The following is a 23,030-nucleotide window of genomic DNA, read 5'->3' on the forward strand; positions in this document are numbered from 1 at the left end:
GCGTTTTTCCTCAGCTTCTCACAAATACCCTGCCGCTACAGCCACAAATAGAAACGATGACTCGACTCAGCAGTATTAAATGCAGGCTGCGTTTCTATTTACTGGAGAGATACGCACACACAAAGTCACTCGCCCACACTGACACACACCCTCACGCCACACAAGTGCAAACAAAGTTGATGATTTTAATCACCATAGCATGCCGAGAACACAAACACACCCTCAGGGTGCTAATCAATTACTGCAGAGCTCAAATACACACACCTACTTACTCGCACAAACACACACACACACAATCAAGCTAAACTAATTTCACTCCAAGCCAGATTTTTTTTCTTTTTTAACTGATTTCTAAAGTGTGTGTGTATTTATACGCCTGTACTGCAGGATGATGTCTGACTAGGCTCAAAGGTAAAAAAAGAAAAATCCCACCGTGAGCCCACCAACACACACACACACACACACACACACACACACACGTGTGTGCAAGACATGTGAGGCTTCAGTGGGCACTTTTTCTCTGAGTTTGTTAGAAATTATAATTTTGAGACTGGCAGAAGTCAAAGCCTCCTCGTCCTTTTCCATCAATCAAAATAAGCAGCGCAGTGACACCAAACATAAAGACATTTCCATATGAAAACAGTTGTGTTTTGGCATTGACCAACTGAAGGAAACCTCATGTTTATTCAACCTGTAACCAGTTTGTGAAGATTTTTACTTTTGCTGCTCTAAATGTTTTGAATTTCTTCTGAAAAAGATAATTACCCCACAAAGCTTGAAAGGAAGAAGCTGCTTTTCCCACTCGTGAAAAAACAACACCTTAAGTGTTAACTTTAAGTCAAAACTGACAACAAACACGCAGACATACACCGAATGTTAACATTCACTGTTGGTTCTTGACTGTGCTGACAGAGCTATCATTATGATAATACCAAGGTCTATCATAATTATCTGCTAATTGACTGCCTAACGAGGTAGCGCTCATTAGAATGCTCATTAATACTCCATCATCACCACTGATAGCTGTAATCATAGAGTGATGGGGGTTTCAAGGTCTTACATGAGTGTGTGTGGATACTGCCTGCCCATAGATGTGTATTTACATGTGATTTCATAGTATTGCTGATTGATTCTTCCAGCAGTAATACATTAAAGGTACACATCTGTTGAATATGGCGCTCTGCAGAATCAAAGCTTCATGGCTCAAACTAATTAAGCTGCAAGAACACTATGCAACTGGATTTAATGAAATACTTTTGTTAAACCCCTTGAATTAAAGCTGAAAATTTGCACTTCAGTCACAATTCGGTTTTATTTATATAGCTCCAAATCACCGTCACCTCAAGGCACTTTACACTGGAATGTAAAAATCATACAATACAGAGAAAACCCCAACAATCACACAGCCTCCTCTGAGCAAGCACTCTGTGAAAGTGGGAAGGAAAAACACGCTTTTAACAGGAAAACCAGAGGCTCAGGGAGGGGGGGCCATCCACCACCAGTGGCATATTAGTGAATATGAATCGACTCAAAACATTTTCTATTCTGTCAGTAAATGTGTGGCTAATTCAAACTTTAATATCATGGTGCTATAAACCTGAAATGATGAAGTTATAAAAAAATGAATAAATATTTACCATTTATGAAAAAACTGATTTTCATTTGCATGAATGTATTATTATTAATGACACTTTGTGTCAATAAAACTGTAACTGTCATTTAGCCTCATAGAAACAACTGAGACTGTTACTTCTCTTTGCAAGACCATCAACATTTAGCACCCAGCAGCGACTACTTTGAGCTTCAAATTAAACTTCATTAAGAGGAGAATCTTCTGTTAGAAGTGAGTCTGATGGCAGTACTCGCTGCCTCGAATATATGAACACTATTCTACAGTCAACTTTTATTTATCTCCAGAGTTGTTCTGTTTTACCTTTAGTCAAGTCAAAATGTATTTCCATAGCACATTTAAAAGACTAGTGTACATCAAAGTGCTTCACAATAAAACTGTAATGCAGGCAGAACAAGGAACAAAAAGTACAGTTAGAATTACAATTACATTACATGGTGTAGTGCAGGCCGAATGAAAGTCAAACTAATTTGCATCGAAAGCTAAGTTGAACAGGTGTGTTTTTAAGCGTGATTTGAACAATTGAATTGATTCTGATGTACTGATATCAACTGGGAGATTATTCCAGAGTCTAGGGGCGCAATGGCAAATGCACGGTCACCTCTGGTTTTTAAACGAGACCTTGGTTGCATTAGGAGCAGTTGGCTGGTGGATCTAAGTGCTCTCTTTGGGTTGTACAGATCAAGGAGATCAGTTAGGTAGCTAGGGGCCAGGTTATTTAGAATTTTTAAAGTAAGCAGAACTATTTTGAAATCAATGCGATATTTGATGAGAAGCCAGTGTAAGTTAGCGAGGACAGGGGTGATGTGCTCATGCCTTAGTGCTGGTTAAGAGGTGTGCTGCCACATTTTGGACTAATTGCAGGCGGTGAAGGAGGGAGAGTTGGAGGCCCGGGGAAAGACAGTATCAATAGTCCAATCTGGAAGTGATAAAGGCATAGATAAGCTTTTTGAGTTCTTTATGTGGTAAACGGGGCTTAGCTTTGGAATCTGACCTTTAGGATGTCATGGGCCCAGTTGAGATGGACCACTTATTGCTTAGTTGTCATCTTTCAATATAACTCGTGAAATTACACCACAAATTAAAATGAATAATCTCCAACAGTGTATGTGTAGCATTTGTTCTCTCCATACATGGTGTAGTTTGTTTCCTTGTGCGTGGTGAGTTTTTGCTCTTATATGTAACTCAGGTTTTACATTGAGCTTTTACCAAATAAACCCTGGCTGTCCAGACATTATGTGAACCACGTGGCATGTTGCAACAGTGTGAAGCATGTGTGCATGTGTGTGCTTTAAAGATTTCATCTAATCTTCCTCTAGCCTAGAATTCGCAGTTTTTCCAAGAGGCCACATGAGAAACTGAGACTGTTGTAGAGGATCTCTTTAGAAACTGCTGCTGGTAAGAGTTGATGTAACAGTTAGGCAATGTACGGAGCCCCGCAGGGGACATGGGAGAAAAAAAAATTAAGACGGACTTTTGCGAGATCCCGAGTTAGTTTTGCGAGGTCTCGCAAAAGTCCGTCTTAATTTTTTTTTTCTCCCATGTCCCCTGCGGGGCTCCGTAGCAATGAAAACAGGCATAGTAAGAAAAAAATGCCAGCATTTTATCACCATTTAATCAACTTTTTCAAAAACAGCTGTGAAGAAATATGCACATTTTTACAAAATTCCAAACCCATTTAATTTTATACAAATGGGTATTGCCAATTTGATTGTAGTTTAATTACTTCATTTGCAGTTTTTTAGTTCTTTTTTCTTGTTGAATAAGTTAAAGATAATCTCTTTTGTGCTTGAACAATGTGCATTAAAAGTCAGGTTCAGTCTGAGGTGGAAATCGAAGGACGTCCTGAACATCAAATGCAAAATCTGCATTCCATGCAGAGCTCTGAAAAGTCCAGGCCTGTCTTCTCACAAAACTCTTGAATTTCTGCTCTTGTGTCTCATACGCGTTAGAAATTTGCCTAGGCTGAGCCACTCGGTAGCTGTGTGGTAAGCCTATGTCACCATTTTCAGTCTCATGGTCCCCCAAAAGTGCAACAAACTGTCTGTGATTCACTCCTCCTGCCCAGATGAAGTTAAATATTTCCAAAAATGAACCTGTTACAGGTAACAAAAGGTGAATTTTTAGCACTGACTTAAACAACAACTCCTATTTAATTCTGGGTTAAATTCACTCACTTTATCGTGCATCATCTTCAGATGTCCAAAATATTTCCTGTCAGATCTGGACAGCCTTCAGTTGGAAGACCTGCTAGTTTGTCACATTTCAGCTCAGGCCCGTCCAAGCATGCAGTTAGCTCTATAAACAAATAACTTCTTGTAACAGCCCCTTCCATTGAGTACAGAGCTGCCAGGTATGTAGTGGTCTGTGTCACATCGCTCTCCTCCAGAGCTGCTGAGAAAAAGAAAACTGTTCACTTTGCTTTTCAACAAAAGCTCCAGATTCATTTGAAAAGTGACTGTTTTACAGTTCAAGCACATTCTTCTTTTTTCTCAGGTTATATTAGGAGTCCATCGACATTCTTTCTTACTCACTATCACAGAAAATTTCACCGTTTTTGTGATTTGGAGGAAAATCATCCCTGAATTTGTAAAGCTTGAAAATAGTCCTCATTGCTTTTGCAGCTTTGCTAGCAAAGGTTCTGATGTCCAATCCCACTTTGCATCAGTCAGTTTCTCGTATTTCTCTCTGTGTTTAGTTTCATAATGATGATTCAAATTTTAACCCTTAAACATATCAATCTGCTCTCCACAAAATAAGCACACAGCTTTTCCTTTGACTTCAGGAAATAAGCACTTGAAGGTCCAGGTCTTGGACCCTGCATTCATATTTTGGGGCTAGCAAAATCAAGGGGACCGTACAGGAGGATCTTATCAAGTAGATTTGTAGATCCTTAGGAAAATCATATATTTACCATGTAAGATAAAAAGAAATCCACTGGTGCTGACACGTGTTTGCCTCACTAACACTACATTTCCTGTGTATGCCACCTCTTGCCACAGACTCATTTGCTCAGGTGAAAGGTTGGCAGTGCTGCAGCTTATGATACACAGCAGTATTTTACCTAGTGTGATTGTTTTCCTCTCATGATTTCAGAAATGTGTTTGCACACTTCTCTTTAAAGTGATATTACTGTCACCAGGAGGAGGCAGCAATTATTTCAGGTTCTCATTTCAAAGGGACCCTGCAGGCACCCAGCTACACACCTCGAGTAGTTTTCTGCACTGGCTCCCTGTGGTGGCAGCCTTCCTACTATCATCCGGACACCTCTTTGGAGAAATGAGAAAGGATATAAACCAAAATGTGGTGGATTTGTTTAATGACTCCTTCTGTGCTCAACTTTCAGTGTGGTGTCATCTTTAATGTGTGTTTTACCTTCAGCCTGGACTGCAGCTGGTTTAAAGATTCAGCTGCAAAACAGTGCAAATTCATCCTCCGTGCAGCATCGTGCAGCACCATGTGGCGTCTAACATTGCTGTGCTGTGTGTTGCAGGTATGCCTCTCAGTCTGGACTGCAAGGCATTTTTTGGCTACAGTGGAGAAAACAGAAAGCCCATCATCTACTGGATGAAAGGAGAAAAATTTGTTGAAGAACTTGCAGGGCATATTAAGGAAACTGAAATGAAGTAAGTAAACTATTTTCTAGAGAAGCACTGATTCAGTAACATACTCCAAATGATCCTGAAATCAGTGTCCTGAGGGTGGGGGCAAGTAAATTCTAAGTACATCCACTGCAAGACAGTATCAATTACACTCTCTCAAGTTTACAGGTTTCTATTGTTAATTAATTTCTGAATAGGCTCGACTCCAGCTGCTCTCCTCACACTGTCAGGATCTAATTTGGTCTCTCGTGATTTATGACTCATTGAGGGTTTTCTGACAGCTTTCTTCTCAACTTTTCTAAAAAAAAAAAAAAATTATGAATACTAATAATAAAGTTAAATTGAATTCATTTTCTCCCCTATTGGGACCAATTACATTGGAGTCTATTGGGAAAAGCCTGATTGTCTGCGGGGCATCAAATATCATTAGAACAACCTGCTGGATCGCTATGGTAACCATCAGAGAATTTACATTGTCTCACACACGTGCATACACACACACACACACACACACACAAACACAGTCGATGTGAGTTAAGAGAATTATGTCTAACATCTATTAATTACACATAAAACAGTTTATCGTCAAAATCTATAAAAGATGAAGTTGAAAGCAAAAAATGTTATTTTAATTAATCTCCGTTGTTCAGTCGGGAGGCGGGAATGATGACGGTCTTGTTGCTTTCTCCAGTGGGTCAATGCAAAAGGTGTAAAATGAGGTAGAGACTTGACTTGCTACACCCCTGCGTGTTGCACTGAAACAGTCCTCAAGTCTGTGAGTCCTGAACCTGTCCCAAAAGAACCAATCAACAACTGAAACCGGAGACATATTAGCCAATCACGTTGCAGCGCATGTGCACAGTACAGGGGGAAATGTTTTAGCTTAATTCAGGTAAAGTTTGCTGACTTTGCTTAAAATCTTTTTGTCCCTGTATGTTGTATTTGTATACAATAATATGGCTTCATATTTCAAGTATATCCCACCAGAGCACAGAGAACAAATGATCACAGTTATCCAACATAGATTTTTGGTTTTTATACTTACTGAGATAACAAGTAGAGCAATGCGCCTGACATCACACACCTGAAACAGTCAGGACCTGAAGTATGCACACGCATCAGTGCAAATACTTGATTTGTTAATCTGTTACAGTTACTGCTACTGATTAGGTCTTTAGGGGCGGGACCAGGACAACCACAGATATCTATTGAGTATACCTGAAATTTAGAGTGCTATAAAACACCACACTGCTTTTCTGTGTTTTTTCTTTTTCAGTGGGTGATCTCATATAACTCGCCTCATTTCAAAGCATTTGCCCTTTTTCACTCTGCAAAGTGAAGAAGCTAGAAAGTTACTTCAAATCTTAGTGGAGATCACAAGAAGTTCAGACAGAGTTTCCCAGCGCATCTAAGACAGCAAAGTATTTCAAACAGCCTGCAGCATGGTGGTCGTCTTTTCTGTAAATAAATGAGCCCGTGAAAGGCTCTGGAAGTGGTCTTTGAAAGTAAGATGGGATAAGGTAGGCAGGATTAGACCAGACAAATCCAGCCTGACTCTTAACTCACCTGTTAATACTCATGTGCATGAGTGCTGCAGACTCATGAATCATAATATTTAATTTGTGTATGGATTTAGCTACTTCAGTTATAGCTGCAGCTGCATCATCTCCTCTAAGCAACAGTAGTCAAGATAAATAATGTGCTACTACCTGAGTTCATGTTGGAGACCTAACTGCAAAGTTTAGGTCTGATGGGGTTCAAAGTTTAGTAGATGAGTACTAAATGCTACTGACTGCTGTTCAGCACCCGTGTTTTAACTGAGCAAAACATTTAGTCCATGGGTCATTCCAACCGCACATCGTGCCAACTCCAATCTGAAGGTCCAGAGTTTGAACATATATATTGAGTGCTGGGAAGTTTTAGCTTCATATATCAAATAGTTTTTAAGATACACTTTTTTGAAAACTAGTCCATCGGCCCACTACCACGCACTGAAATATGAGTCAACATTTGAACATGAATATGTCAAAGACTATTAAAGATAAAAGCCTGAAATTTGCACCGGTCTTTCTTAACATCAAAATAAATCAGGCTCTTTAATGTGGACCAGATATATTTCAAATGGTCTGAAAATTTTAAATTAAAAAAAAAAAAATCACACACTAACAAAGAAACTTTACATTGCAAAAGACAACCAGTAACAATTTCTGAATGGTGTGTTGTTGAATTTTACAGTAATACAAAAAGAAGCAGCTGGATTTTCACGATGGTACTGTAACTGTAACTCACAGGTCCTGGAAATGAAAAATATGAAAATATTTAACAAAATTATTTTCAGAGTTATATTTTTGAGTACCATCTGGAATTTTGTTTTATTCGAAGAGGACAATCTACTGAAATTTAAATGTTTGTGTTTAATAATATATTTTGGCTTTATTGGATAGTGAAAGTCAGGAGAGACAAAGGAGAAGCGGGGAGACACACAGCAAAGGGTGACGGGTTGGACTCAAACCCGAGCCTTTGCAGGAGTATTCTTGATGATCAGGCAGAGTGCCCGTGGTGATTTGAGATGGACAAAAGTTTCATTCAGTTCACACAGGTGGGGCTGTGGTGGGCTGTAGTTTTGCTTCTCCCTTCATTACATCTTTAAAATGATTTAAACTGACAAATATTTGGTTTGGTTTTCATCCTGCACTATGACCTGGCCAATCATGGCCTCTTTAGATTATCACATCAGCTTATTAATTTTAGACATAATAAGCAGTCGTATGAGAAGCAACAGCCTGTTTGGTTTTCTTTAAGCGCACTACTTAAATTCAGTTAATAGCAGGTTGGAAAGATTCTGGCACTGATTAATGTACCATCTACACTGTGTGTGTCACTGTTTTTTCCCTATTCAGGTTAATGCTGCTCCCTTTAGAGCAATACTTCTGCACCATCACGTTAAAGAAAAAGTGCAACGTAGTAATGTAATCTAAATGTTCAAACTGCAGCACGTGGGCATTAGTGTGTTTTAACTGACGCACTAAGAGCTGTAATCAAAGCTTTAATATTAGAAAGTAAAATGCTCACTTCTGCTCAAAGAGCCTTCACAGGTCATGTTATCAGCCGAGCACAGCAATACTGATATGAATGTTTATCTCCCCTAAAGGGAAATCCTCTTGCCCTCCTCCCCTCATGGGGGAGGTCACAGGTCAGAGTCGGCATAGCAACAGTGGCTCTGAAACCAGGTGACCTACAGTGTCTTGCTGGAGGACACTCCAGCAGCAGAGCTGTTTACCGATCCAAGACTGGAACCTCAAGAATGTATCTGCGACTGCTAATCCACCTCCTGCCCTCTGAAAATGTTCTCTCCCGGGAAAATGATGTTGTAGAGAGCAGCACAGTACATGAGTAGGAGTGTTTAAACTTGAAACTAATCATGCCCCGTAGTATTAAATTAACCTTTGCCTGATGAGTTCTCAATCTTTCAGTCCAGTCCTCTGGCCACCTCTGATCCAATCATACTGCTATTCCAAGTTCCACAATCGCACTCCAGCAGGTCGACTCCCGCTGTGATGCCCATTAATCTGTCCACTTTAAGCTCCCTTCCCCACGTCCTGCTGCAGCACTGGCCCGAGAACTTTGTCTATGTCTGTTTGCATAGTGTCAAACACAGTCTCGTAGCCTCTGTGATAATGGGAATACCTGTAATTACCAAGGCTTGCTCTCTTACTGACACACTCACACCCTGCAGCACCCAAGAGGATGTGATAAAGCTGCGAGTTTGTGGAGAAAAAACTCCTGCCAACAAGTGCCTCTCTTTGTGAAACCTTACTTCTTTTTCTGGAAAATGTAAATCCATAGTCTAAGTAGTTTAAGTATGTTGGGTTAAAATAGCAGGCGAGACAATATACATGAGCAGTATCATCAGTTTTACTCCAGCTGTCCAGCTTCTTCACGTTTCTGCAACTCAGCTATCACAGTCCGCAGCTCGTTCATGTGCAATGAATTGGTAATTACAGTATTTCCACTGGACCAGTGCTTGCTTCACATTTTCACTTGAAGGCAGCCCATATGTCTGCTGATGCAGAGAGGCCTTTTTTTACCTGCTTGAAATTCACATCTGTTGTCCAGTCCAACTGCTGTCAAAGCCTCACTGCTTCACTGTTCACAACCTCATCATCAACCATTATTTTACCTTATATTTTCTTTGTCATGAAGCATGTTAGTTAGCCCGTTCTAGGTGCTAAAGTAGGAGGGAAGCAGGGTTTTTTATGTTAAAAAGTTGAGGTCTGCATTGCAATTGGGAACACCTTGAAACAGAAAGGTTTATTATATGCTTCCTGTCGGCAGTGACAAGTACAGTGGTCTGAGGAGACAAAGCATCAATAATAGTCCAGCTCGCAGCTTAGAAGACTGAATGATGTACTGCAAACTTCTTGCTACTACATACTGTACAACAGGGTACCTTCAGAGGTCTGACCTGTGTTATCGCTACACTCCAGTGGAGAAGTTCAGGGAGGTACAGAAGGAGGAGAAGGGCACTGTTGACATGAAGTGAAGAGTTGTAGGATTGGAAACCTGGGAATCTGTTTGAGGAGGAGAGTAGTACCAGACTTATGGGATAGCGGGAAAATAGGATAAGGCCACAAACAGACTGTCAAATATTGCCAGCCCATTCCTCTGGTGGATCTGCTATCAATAATATTCCATAGCTGACTTGATTTATAAGCTGTGAGACCGTCTACTCTGGGCTTATTCCTTCTTGCAGCTACCTGGAATCAATTCTGCCCTAGGCCCTTTGCTGCATGTCATCCTACCCATCTATCCTTCTGGCTGTCCTCAGTATCTGTGTCAAAGAAAATGCTAAAAAACTACACACACACACACATATATATCTATATATATATAGATATATAGAGATAATATAGATATAGATATATAGATATACATAGATATAGATATATATATACTACTGTAGTATATATATATAGATATATACATACTACTGTAGTTGGGTCTGGGTGTATCTAAGGTATCGGTTTCAATAACGAAGACAGATTTATTGTTTAAAGAAAAGTGCAATTGTTGTGATGTGTTTTATTTTCAAATCAAAGTTGCACATCCATCAAAGCCTTCAGACATGAGCGGAGAAAGAGAAGAGCAGAGATGTGATAGATATGATAGAAGAGCACAGTGTGTGATTTTTGTTTGACTTTTGGGACCAGCGACGATGACCTTCTTAGATCTAAGTTCAGTTAAGCAAACTTGGCCTGATTCCATTTGGTGAGTCAGTTCATTTGGTTGAAGTGAGCTGTGTGGTCACATCCACAACAATAGTCATCTCAAGGCACTTTATATTTGAGAGGGAACCCAGCTGATCAGACAACCACCCCTATGAGAAAGCACTTCACATTGGTAGGGAGGAACAACTCCCTTTCAGCAAGAAGAGACCTGGGGAGGGGAAGCCATCTGCTGGGACTGGCTGTGGGTGATTGGAAAGCCACAACAAGAGATGTAGGTCTTGATATCATCAGAACAGCAACACAAGTGGAGGCAAAGATGATACAAATGATGAGCATGCACACAGTGCTGACCTTTGAGATACAGCTTGGCACATACATGCAGCTGAACTCAGGGAGGAAGGATACTTTGGCTGATGGTGTCAAGTTCACCAAGATGTGCAGATTATGAGGAGAAAAACTTGTGCTTTCAACAGTGACTTTTATTTTTGAAATGTACCCATTTAATCGCCGGAGGACAGAAAGAGGAGAAGGAAAGGAGATGTAGGATATAGATAGCTAATGGCTAGAAGGTGAGAAAAAGGGAGAGGAGTGATGTGTTTTAAACTAAGCATTTTAGCAAGTCTCATCTTCTGACAGCAACCCCTGATGCACTGTCCTAGGAGACTTCAAAGTGATGCACACACTGAAAATCTCTGACATGGAGCAAGGAAAAAAGAGATGTACATGCAGAGATGGTGGTAGTCATTTTGCTGTATGTCTTCCGGCACATTTGACATTTTGAGTCTCATAACCCTTTCTGTAATGTTATCCATCATTATTAACCTGCATTGAGACTTCACTGCTCTTTCTGTGCCTCTGGTGCCACGAGGGAAGAGGAAAGCATGAATATTTAGGAGGTTAGAAGTTCAATTCCCAATGGGAATGCCTGTGCTGAAAGTTTGCGTGTCAATTTTCTTTGCATGCAGCCACTTGGATACAAGCCTCAAGTGACAGATACAGCGCATTTCTGTGGTGAATTACAAACAGAGCTGCAGGAAAATGACTACACAGTGTCTCATCGCTGCTTGTCATGGTTGGACTGTGCCAACTCCCATGTTTTTCAACCCCTGTGTGTATTACAATGTGGCCAGTCTGGATTACTGTACTGTATGCTGAGTCAATGCAGCACATACTGTACAGAAGAAGGATAACAAAATCCTGTGGACCATCTCGCCTGTTTCTGACAAGAGTGCTGATTCTGCACTGAAAACGCTCATTATTTCCAAAATCCTGCTGCCTGCTTTTGTGTTTGAACCAATGACTAGAAATCCAAACCAACCCACCCCAACGTGCAACTAAACCAAGACAGGCTAAACATCAACAATATTACTTTTAATTTATTTTTCATTTTTTTAAGTAATCTGATGCTGCATTGCGGTAAAATTTGTTTTCTACACTTAACGTTGTATTGTCTTTATTTTTCATATAAAAGAGCTCATAACACTCATGAAGTATAACTCACCACATAGTGAAGATGTTCCTGGACTGTGATCACAGCTTAATGTAAAAATAATGACTTTTTAAGGACTTCTGGTGTCATTACCCATGTGAAACTTTGAAAGCTTGCTTAGGTGCGACTTAACACTTCTGGTGCTGTCCCAGTCCCAGATAATTTGCTCTGAGGTTCAATTACTCAAGTATTAAAAGCTGACCGAGGGTTCAGTTCACAGCATGTTTGTTACATAATTATCTTCCTCCTGAACCGCTGAAAGATTTCGTTAATAGATCTGCTGGCAGATCTGCAGTTTGATAAAATCCTCATTCATACAGTAATTGTTCAATCACAGCTTCCACAGTTTTCTAGGGTCTATGATTTAACAACTGGACAATCAAGCTTTGAGTTTTTCTACATCAAGAGGTGAAGAAGTGCACATGGACGCCAAAGCGTCGGGAAGGCTTTTTGTTTTTTTGTTTGTTTTTGCTTTGTTTTCTTGTATTGACATTCCAAAATATGATAAGCTATTTATGCAAAACATGTTTATTTGATGTCAGCCATTAATGTGAGTAAGCCAGGATAATTAGTTTTCTGCTTTCAAGTCCAAGAACAAGCAGTCGTTAGCTACATGTTGTTTTGGGGGTTTTCCACATAAAAACATTAGCTAGCTAATGAATCGCTAGATTCCTCACTCTGAATTTAGTGGTGACTCGAATAAAAGCTTCTGCTTCAAATTTTTGAGGATGCTGACTTTTTGATTTGCACCTTCTCCTTTCACCCTCTTTCCCGTCTTTTCCAACGACTCCAGCAGAAACATTAAACAGATATCAGCCAGCCACTTCTTCTTAATGAGCTAACTCTACCACAGTTGTGACTGTAAACGTCATAATGTCTTGGCATTAAATGGCATACCTGCAATAACATACAACAGCTGTGAACAGAAATGAATAGAATAAATAAATACAATAAATGTATAACGGTGTCAATTACATGAAACTAGCTTTTATTAAATAAATGTTCAAATGTACCCAGCCTATGTGGCTGAACCATCTGTGCCACTGCTCTGAATCTGCCACCTGAGCTAAGATCTCACTGGTTATGGCTGAACCTCACCAGGTTTAAAGGTGCACTCTGTGACCCTGACATCAGTTCAGTCTCCTCCTCCAGCCCCTCTTCCTCACAGCCTCACAGGCTTAAAAGGAGTATGACCTCACCATAAGGAGAGAGCTTTTTCCAGCTGTCGCCAGTGTTTTCCAGACATGGCTCCTTGCTTCTTCTGCCCTCATTTCTTTTCTTTTCGCTCGCTCTTTCTTTTAAAATCTGCCCTATATACTGTGCTCTATAGTGTCATGTTCCTTGTGCTTCTTCATCTTTAATGGAACAGATTAGGAGGCAAGGAGATTCTCTCATCTTTAAAATTTACATGTGTTTACTTCCCTCCTGATGCAATTTGCACAAGTAGAAATTCCAAGTTAAAGTCTTGAGTGTATTACAGTAAATCACAATAAAAGATTTAATATCACTGCTTTGTGAATCCACTTCTTGCATGTTTCTTTTCCAGGGTGGTGAGGGAACATTTAGGAGAGAAGGAAGTGCAGCTGTCCCTAACGTTTGATGCCGTGGAGGACGGAGATTTGGCCAACTATACCTGTTACGTGGAGAACCACATAGGGAGGCGCAGCGGTAGCGCTATACTGCAAAAGAAAGGTAGAGCTTTCCCTTTTCTTCGCTCCTGATTTACTGGTTTCTGTTAAACTTGTTAGGCCTTTAGTGTCTTTAAGAATGACAAATGATCACATGCTGGTCCATTCACTATCAAAGCAAAAATGTGTTATCTATACAATCTGCTTCCTTCTATCAAACTATTAAAAAGTAACACAAATAATTGCCTTGCATTATAAAACAACACAGTTATTGTTATATGAAAGAGGACATGGGATGTTTGATGGTGACACGGACCGAGCGCTGAGCCACCACAAACCAGCTTTCTGTCACAAAACAAGGCACGATGCAGACGATTGTGTTGGTAACATCAAGATTTCTGAAGTAACATTAATGCTTAGTCATCCAGGTCATCGTAGTCTAAGGAGCTTGGAAAGAAAACCGTCTGGACTTCTTTGAGTTGCTTGAAGACGTTTCACCTCTCATCCGAGAAGCTTCTTCAGTTCTAAGGTCAAATGGTGGAGAGTCCCAGATTTAAACCCAGTGGGAGTATCCCCCCACAGAGGGACAAAAGGACCCCCTGATGATCCTCTAATCGCCTGAGCCAAGGTGTGAAAGCGGGTGTGTGTCACAATCAGCCAGAGTTTCGGATGTGTTCATTGTGAAACCTGGCCCCACCTTATCATGCGAATTCCTGAGGTCAGATGGCCCAGGATGTGAGTGGGCGTTAAGGCGTCTGGGAAGGGATCTCAAAACTGGATTATAGATGGCAGAGAGTTGGTATCGTAAGCCCCGCCTCTGTTCAAAGATGGTCGCTCACAGTGGACATAGATGGCTTCTTTCACTCCTCTTTCAAACCATCTGTCCTCTCTGTCCAAAATGTGAACATTGGCATCCTCAAAAGAGTGACCTTTGACCTTTAGATGCAGATGGACTGCTGAGTCTTGTCCTGTGGAGGTGGCTCTTCTGTGTTGTGCCATGCGCTTGTGAAGTGGCTGTTTGGTCTCTCCGATGTAGAGGTCTGGGCATTCCTCGCTGCACTGTACAGCATACACCACATTGTTAAATTTGTGTTTAGGAGTTTTGTCTTTGGGATGAACCAGTTTGTGTCTGAGTGTGTTGCTGGGTCTGAAATGCACCGGGATGTCATGCTTGGAGAAAACTCTCCTGAGTTTTTCTGATACACCGGCTACATAGGGGATGACAATGTTGTTGCGTCTGTCCTTCTTATCCTCCCTCGCTGGTGTCTGGTCTTCTTTTCTGTGCCTCTTTGCTGACTTTAAGAACGCCCATTTAGGATAGCCGCATGTTTTGAGTGCTTCCTTTACATGTGTGTGTTCCTTCTTTTTTCCTTCAGGCTTAGAGGGAACATGTTCTGCCCGGTGGTGTAGGGTCCTAATTACTCCAAGTTTGTGTTCCAAAGGGTGATGGGAGTCAAAGAGGAGGTACTGGTCCGTGTGTGTGGGCTTCCGGTAAACTTCGATGTTGAGGTTGCCGTTCTCTTCAATGTGCACAGCGCAGTCCAGGAAAGGCAAACAGTTGTCCTTTGTGTCTTCCCTGGTGAACTTGATGTTTTTATCCACAGCATTAATGTGCGCAGTGAAGGATTCCACTTCTTGTGTCTTGATTTTGACCCAGGTGTCGTCCACATATCTGTACCAGTGGCTGTGCTTCCTTTGAAAGAGCCAAGAGCCTTTCTTTCCACTTCCTCCATGTAAAGGTTGGCTACAATAGGTGACACGGGGGAGCCCATGGACATATTTCAAATATGTCTCATCACTACATATTTCAAATACAACGAGGGTTTCTACAGACAAAAACATGGCTGCGCCATGGGCTCTTAGAAATAAAGAAGCTTCTCGGATGAGAGGTGAAATGTCTTCAAGCAACTCAAAGAAGTCCAGACGCTTTTCTTTCCAAGCTCCTTAGACTACCCTACAATAATACACACAGAGAAAAACCCAACAATCATATGAGTAAGCCTGCAGTGTGAGAGCGAAGTGCTCTAATAGGGTGATATGGTACTACAAGGTCATTAAGATAAGATGGGGCCTGATTATTTAAGACCTTGTATGTGAGGAGCAGGATTTGAATTCTGGATTTAACAGGAAGCCAATGAAGGGAAGCCAAAACAGGAGAAATCTGCTCTCTCTTTCTGGCGACAGAGGCCAAAGCCCAGAGAAAAAAAAGGAAGAACCTAAAGAGACATTAAGACATAGAATAGTAAAGCACCCCTGAAGGAGCAGATGAATTGTCTGTCTTACCCCAGCTATCAGCAGAAACTAGTTTCCCTGAATGCCCACTATATGAAACCAGTGTATGTAATGCAAGAAAGCAAGGACAGGCAGAATTGGAGAAATGTGAAAAGAGATAAACAGGCAGGGAAACGCAGCGGGAGGCCGAACGGGGCAAGAAAATAGAGAATAGGGCCGAGGTAATAGATGCAGACAGAGAGATAAAGATTGGGAAGGTGAGGGGTGACTGAGAGGATTGGGAGAGATGAAGAGAGGAGAGACACACAGAGAGGGTGGTGGACTAAAAACAGGCCTTTCTCTCTCCCCGTCTGACTCCTGCTGGATGCCTTGGGTGTTAAATCTATCTTACTATACTTAACTAGCACCCCAGGGACTCACACACACACACATGAACACACACACACAGGATCACACAGACACACACCTCCAGAGGGGGTCAGAATGAGAACCGTAGGGCCCTCATTACTTAACACTGTAATTAACTACAGGAAGCTCTGTGTGTGTGTGTGTGTGTGTGTGTGTGTGTGTGTGTGTGTGTGTGTGTGTGTGTGTGTGTGTGTGTCAGGGCTGCTGCATATACAAAAAACGTATACACATATACTTTCCCCTCATGGGAGGCATTAAGTTGAATGGGATTGTTTTCTCAGTGTGTGTTCTCTCGACACACGTGCACACACACACGGGCGTGTGCATCAGCACAGCATGAAACCTGAAGTAGGTGTATGTACATGTTGAAGGCGTTCTTGTCAGCTCTGCCTACAGGAGCAACCGCACAAGCAGCTGCAAATGAAGTCGAGGTATTCGATATGTTGGCGTGCTCTGTTCCACAGCACGCTCACACCTTCTTGTCTGTTTGTTTTCTTTATTTCCTCTTTAACCCCTGGCTCCAAACAGTATGGCACAAAAAATGGTATGCAGCCATTTTTTGCACTTTTCCACATCTTAGTTGTCCCAGAGCTCAAAACTCTTTCTTTCTCAGCTTCTCCTTGTTCAGAACTCCCGCTCTGTAATCATCTAGACTGAAAGAAAATGAACAAAAGATAACAGGTTTAACCTGGATTTAGCTCACTACGTACTTCAAGAAAGAAGCTTTTATTCCTTCCTGTTGGGAAGTTTTTAACTCTTTAAACCAGGTTTGTCAAAGTCATTTTACATCTCAGGCCACATGTAGTTTGATCTGAAGTGGGTTGGACCAGAGAAACTCACCTTTTTCTGAAGTAGTTTACCTGCACATTTAATTCCTGGGATATCCTAATATAAGAAAAAGAAGTGAAATTTAAACAGCACTTCTTGCTTTTCTCTGCATTATAAAGAAAAGCTGCAGGTAATGAAAGAAATCTGTCAGCACAATTCTTTGGGCTTAAATTGTAAGAACGTAATGACCAGAATGTCTTTGTGAATAAACAGAAAATATCCTGTTTTATTTATTTTACAGTGGAAACTATATATGCAAAAAAAAAGACATTTCTATAGCAGTGGGAAAAAACTGGAATTTTTCTGTCGTTAATTTTTTATCTATTACTTCATTGGTTCATACAATATGAATTATTGTTGGGGAGGTTGTTATAACTAGGACAAGTTATGAAATGTATGAAAATACAGTTAAAAGTCCTAAATTTATGTCCTCCTTCACATTTTCCAAAGATATCAAGTGGACCGGATTGTCTTTATTGGGCCACTTCTGTTCCCCGGGCCTTATGTTTGACTCCCCTGCTTTAGACAATGTCCCAAACAGCTAAAATAAGGTCACAGTTCCTGACCTCCATCATCTCCTCTGTCATGATAGTTCTCCATATTTAATTGCAGAATGGTTATGAAGGTTATAACTGTTTAAATGAAACTGCGTGTCCGTGTGCCGCTCCATGATAAACGAGGACAGCGCTGAAACCCGAGCAGCTGGCCTCAAAAGTGGCTGAGACTCGCTGTTTAACAATATGCGGAAATTAAGTCCGAGTCTCGGGGTTGACTTGTATAGCAATTAAACTAATAACCACTTCTGAGTAAAAAGAGTGTTTAAAAATGACCAGTGCCTTTCTTTGAGCAGACAGATCACTGCAGCGCTCTTTTTCTCGGTCTCTTGAAAACAACAACAACTATAGATTTGAGTTTATTTAAAACTCTGCAGCTCAGCTATTAACCACAACCAGAAACAGAGAGAACGTTAGTCTATTTTCTGCTGCTCTGTGTTGGCTTCCTGTATGGTTTTGGGTTTATTTTGAGGATTTTCTCCTATATGCAAAGCCCCCAGTGGGCTACGGCAAAGCAACAACATCCCTTGTTTACACTTCCATCTTATAGGAAACCACAGTAAAGCTTTTTTTAACTTCTTGTACGCTCTGTTACACCTTAAAAAAATGTTATTATTTATTGGGTTTATTCCACCTTTTAAAAAAAGAATTTAAATATGAGAACTCTGTTTGATTACATCCTCTCTCAGAGGTCTTTGAGGTCGAATTCGTTTTTAGCCCAATTTTATCAGTATTAATGTTGAGGTTTCTATTCTTTGGTAACGTCCTGCGTTTATTCTCCTGTTGGAGTCATAAAAACAAATTATGCATAAGTAAAGAGTTACTAGTTTGAGCCGGAACCACCAGAGATTTGCCAATAAATGGTTAGTGCTGAACCAGTCCCGTAAACTCAGCATTTATTGTAACAAACTATGAACTGGAACGTTGTAACCAGCTGGATGTTTGTGTGAAAATGCATTTGGTTTCAGTTCTAAGCAAATACAGCTTCAACCTAAATTAATTTGATTTTGTTTGCTCTTTATTCTTTTTTCTTCCTGGTAAAAGTGAGTTTTTCTTTCTCACTTTCGCCAAGTGCTTGCTCATGGGGGTATCCTCTGATTGTTGGGGTTTTCGCTGTATTACATCCCCAATCAAAAGTTTAAGACGGCTTGAAAAATGGCAAAAAATCATATTTTCATGGTTGGATCTTAAAAAGATTCCAAGTCGAGCTTCAACATGTAACAAGAAGAACTGGAAGTGAGACGGAACTTTTTATTGAAAATAACACTTAAACTGAAACAGGCTGTTTTACAGCTGATCCAAAGTTTAGGACCACACCTCCAAAAAAACTCATAAACCCCCCAAAACAGAAATCAAAGTTGAGACATGAACTCAGTGATGAGGAGCTCCACTGTTATTGTTGATCACTTCAAAAATTCGTTGCGGCATGCTTGATGTAAGCGTTTCCATGAGGTGAGTGAAGTTTCTCCAAGTGGTGAAGACGGCCGCACGAAGGGCGTCTGCTGTCTGGAACTGTCGTCCGTTTCTGTAAACTTCCCATCCATCCCCAAAGGTTCTCAGTTGGATTTAGATCAGAGGAACACGCAGGATGGTCCAAAAGAGTGACGTTACTCTCCTGAAAGAACATTGTGTACTGTAGCGTTGTCCTGTTGAAAAACCCAGGCGTTACCACACAGACGAGGGTCACATAAGAGAAGAAAACTCTCTGCCACCTTTCAGTGTTGCATGTTTGGTGCAAACGGTTGATTCTGTGGCGTCCAAGGAGACGAGGCCTTTGAAGACGTTTGTTTTTGAAGCCTTTCAGTCTCAGATGCCATCTGATGGTTATGGGGCTGCAGTCGGCACCAGTAACTGCTTAATCTGGGTCGAGGATCGTCCAGTGTCTTGATGGACAGCCAATTGGATCCTCTGGCTCAATGCTGGTGAATTTTTTTGGGTCTTCCACTTGACGTTTGTTGTTCCATAACCCTCAGGATCATTTAAGAAACTCCAAATGACTGTCTTACTGCGTCCAACCTCAGCAGTGATCACGTGCTGTGAGATACCCTGCTCATATAGTTCAACAACCCGACCACGTTCAAAAAGGGAACGTTTTTTTCCCTTTGCCATCAGAACACCATGACAGTGTGACTACTGACAGAAAATGACAATGAATCCACATTTTTGCACAGATTTGGCCTTTTTAAGGCATGTGGTCCTAAACTTTGGATCAGCTGTAAAACAGCCTGTTTTAGTTTTAGTTTGTTTTCAGTAAAATGTTTTGTCTCGCTCCCATTTCTCCTTGTTACATGTTGAAGCTCTACTTGGAACCTTGTTGAGATCCAATCATGTCTTAAACTTTTGATGGGGACTGTATTGTAGGGTCTTAACCTCTCGGTAAAAAGCTTGTTTGTGATTTGTGCTGTATGAATAAAATTGAATTGAACTAAATATTTTCATCTGACAAAGCCTTAATTTTAATTATGATAATAAAGGTTTTCAGGTCTATGTTACATTGTTACATACACTGTCCTCTGCTGTAAAGCACTTGACATTTCTCATATGAAAGGCATGAAATAAGTAGTAGCTCTGAGGGATTTTCTTGTACTGAAAATTCATTGACATTAACTATATTCCTTTTGCACACACTGTGACTTACTCACTCACCGGTGCCAGTTCAAAGACAGCTCCATCTGTAGTGTCATTATTTTATTTAACTTGGGGAAGTTATAACATAATAAATTGCTTGATTCCGTTTTTGGATTTTACATCTAAAGGCACTATATTTTCCGATTATAATAAGAGATAGAGAAACTGCTGACCAAAGGTTAATCATAACTAAAATGAAATTAAGGTCTCTAAGGGAATATTTAAGCCTTTTAGCAATAAATCACAGTGCTCGGTCTTTTAAGAAACATGTCACACTGGATGAGATCATCTCTGCACATCAGATGCTTCCAAGTTCAGCACAAAACACGAATATCACCTCAGTTTGCCCAAAGAATATATAATATGTGTTTATGCATAAAACACTTATATTACACTGAGCCATTGTAATCAGGAAACCTGCTGATTAGCTGGACATGGATGTTTTTGCAGACATCTTTGTGGAGTGTATCTCCTGCAACACTGGAGCATCTTTAGACTCCCTGGTTTGGTTTTACAAATTCATGCACTGCATCAGCTTTATTTTTTTATTTTTGTTGGCTTGCGCGAAATTTCTTTGGATGCTCATTTTTAAAGGCGCACAGGAGGCAAAGGTGCCAGGCTCTGACTGAACAGAGGTTGCACACAGAATTCGAAGCAGAGTCACAAATTGATTCAGTTGCTTTTAGAATTGGTACACCTCTCGTTGCTGGGCCTTAAAAGCCTATTAAAAGACTACAAAGGTCACAGACACAATCAAGATGTCATATCTTTCCCTAAACGTTTAACCAAATGCAGTAAACAGGTGTAGTGATGCACTAGATACAGTGTAGGAAATTCTTATTTTGTCAGTTTATAACTTTTATGTAATGTGTTTTTTGGGGAGTATGATGATGTTCCATCTCTCGCCATTAAAATAAAACCACCATAAAAATTAGAGACTGTTCAGTCCTTTGTAAGTGAGCGACCTGACAAATTCAGCAGGGGATCAAATAATTATCCCCCCCGTATGTGCTCAGCTGAACTACAGTTAAAAGAAGAAAAACAGCCACAAAAACAGAACTGTTTGTACAGTCAGAAACTATCATCCTTAGTCCGAATAAGCAGACTTATTTATAATTCCCACTTCAAGTCAGGGCTATTTAAAAGTTCACTAACAGCGCTGACTGTTCCAAAGCCTCCTGCCCGAAGCCTCGGAGCTCATAAGGTCACATTTGGGTGCCAGAACTCGACATGACAGCCTAAACAAAGCACAAGTTATCTTAAGTTAGCGCAAGTTATCAAAGCTTGATTTCCTGCACTGAGTGTGTGTGATTGAATTAGGGTGTGCTCTCACTCTGCAGTGACCCAAGGTAATGGGTTGATGCATCTATGTTGCACACATGCACTCACATGGACACGCGCACCTACAGTACACACACCATCCACATCTGCTTATTGCAACTGACAGAGCATAAAGAGCTGCCTTCAGCACCGTGACGAGAGTCTTACTAGAAAGAAAAAAATGGAGGCAAGGAGGAAGATGGCCAGAAAGATCGGGAGGAGGATTGAGAGAAATGACAAACTGGAGGACAGATGGGGAAAGACATGGACTTTCTCAAATGTCACTCAAGGGTTTGTTCGGGGGTTGTAAGGCTTTGAGTTTGGGCTCACCACAGGCTCCGGTTTGACAGGATTGAACATGGATTTATGGATGAGGAAGGGCGACAAACTCTCCAGACTTTCCCTTCAATCGCCTTTCCAAATTTGATATCATACTGTGTCCCTTTCCTTTTGTAGAACACACTTTTTTCTTTACAGTAGGTCCATTTATTCTGAAGCTTGTTTACGTGTTCATCAGATACTGTCCACTCCACCTTCATGCTATTATACATCTTTATTTGTTCTGTGCACTAGCTGCTCTGGCTATTTACAGCTATTGTCGGGATATTTCAACTCAGAATGAGACTGACGCTGCATTGGGATGGTAGCCAAACTCCATGAACATGACTAATGAGCAAGAATTGAAGTTGTTTTAATCTAACAGTCAAAGCAGCAACGCTCAGGTTTAAAAAATGAAGCCAAAGTGAACAAACACAAATTGCAGTTCCTGAAGTGGCCACTTGAGTTTGGATCATGCATTTCTATCAGATCTTTAAGTGATGATGTGATGGATCCTGCTTCCGGGCCCAAACTACCCTGCGTTTATTAAGGCTGTTGTGTTTTTAACATGTTTTAATGTTTTGTATCTTGTTCTATTTAAACTCAACAAGCCCCTAAAAACAATCAGTGATCACTGTCAGCCTCTGTTGGTTTTTATTGCTGCTGTTCATTTTAAAGCTCAGTTTTTAAAACCTTACGATGTAACTCCAGCCCAGCCCATGCAGCAGTATATTAATGACTAACCTTGTATTGTGGATGGATTATCTCAGCTGTTCTCCTGACTGAAGTTTGGTTCGTTTACAGCATCCTGCCATGTGATTGCATTTGTCCCTAACCATCGGGAACCTTCACGTTAACATTTATCAAGTGGAAAAAAGTTAGCGTTCATCCTCCAGCTTCACTGTGTTTATGCTAACATAGCTGTGTCGCTAGCGATCACGTAGCACATCATTATATACCAGCTAGCCCAACTTCAGTAACCCTGCAAACGTCACTGCTGTTTAGTTTTCTGTCTTCATTTATGTTGGAAGTGATAGCAGAGCTGTACGTTTGAATTTTTTAGAAATCTCTCAGTCAGAACATGCTATATCATGTTTAGGTGGAAGCTAGTGAGCTAACTTCCTGCTAACTTCTAACTCTGTTAATTTAATTCTGTAATAATCCT

The 23,030-nt window shown here is 40.7% G+C and overlaps 1 protein-coding gene across 4 annotated transcripts in view; it reads left to right on the forward strand.

Annotated features, from left to right (window-relative positions):
* il1rapl2 (interleukin 1 receptor accessory protein-like 2) overlaps positions 1 to 23,030 on the forward strand; it is a 445,655-nt gene that overhangs the window by 395,361 nt on the left and 27,264 nt on the right. For all 4 annotated transcript variants that reach the window (XM_084939955.1, XM_084939961.1, XM_084939963.1 and 1 more), the window contains exons 8-9: positions 5,124 to 5,256; positions 13,496 to 13,641. In XM_084939955.1, coding sequence (XP_084796081.1) covers positions 5,124 to 5,256; positions 13,496 to 13,641 — 279 coding nt within the window. The remainder of the gene's footprint in view (positions 1 to 5,123; positions 5,257 to 13,495; positions 13,642 to 23,030) is intronic.

Source organism: Perissodus microlepis, chromosome 2, assembly GCF_051167445.1.
Source record: "Perissodus microlepis isolate ML-2025 ecotype Zambia chromosome 2, ASM5116744v1, whole genome shotgun sequence".
In the NCBI taxonomy this organism is placed as follows: Eukaryota; Metazoa; Chordata; class Actinopteri; order Cichliformes; family Cichlidae; genus Perissodus; species Perissodus microlepis.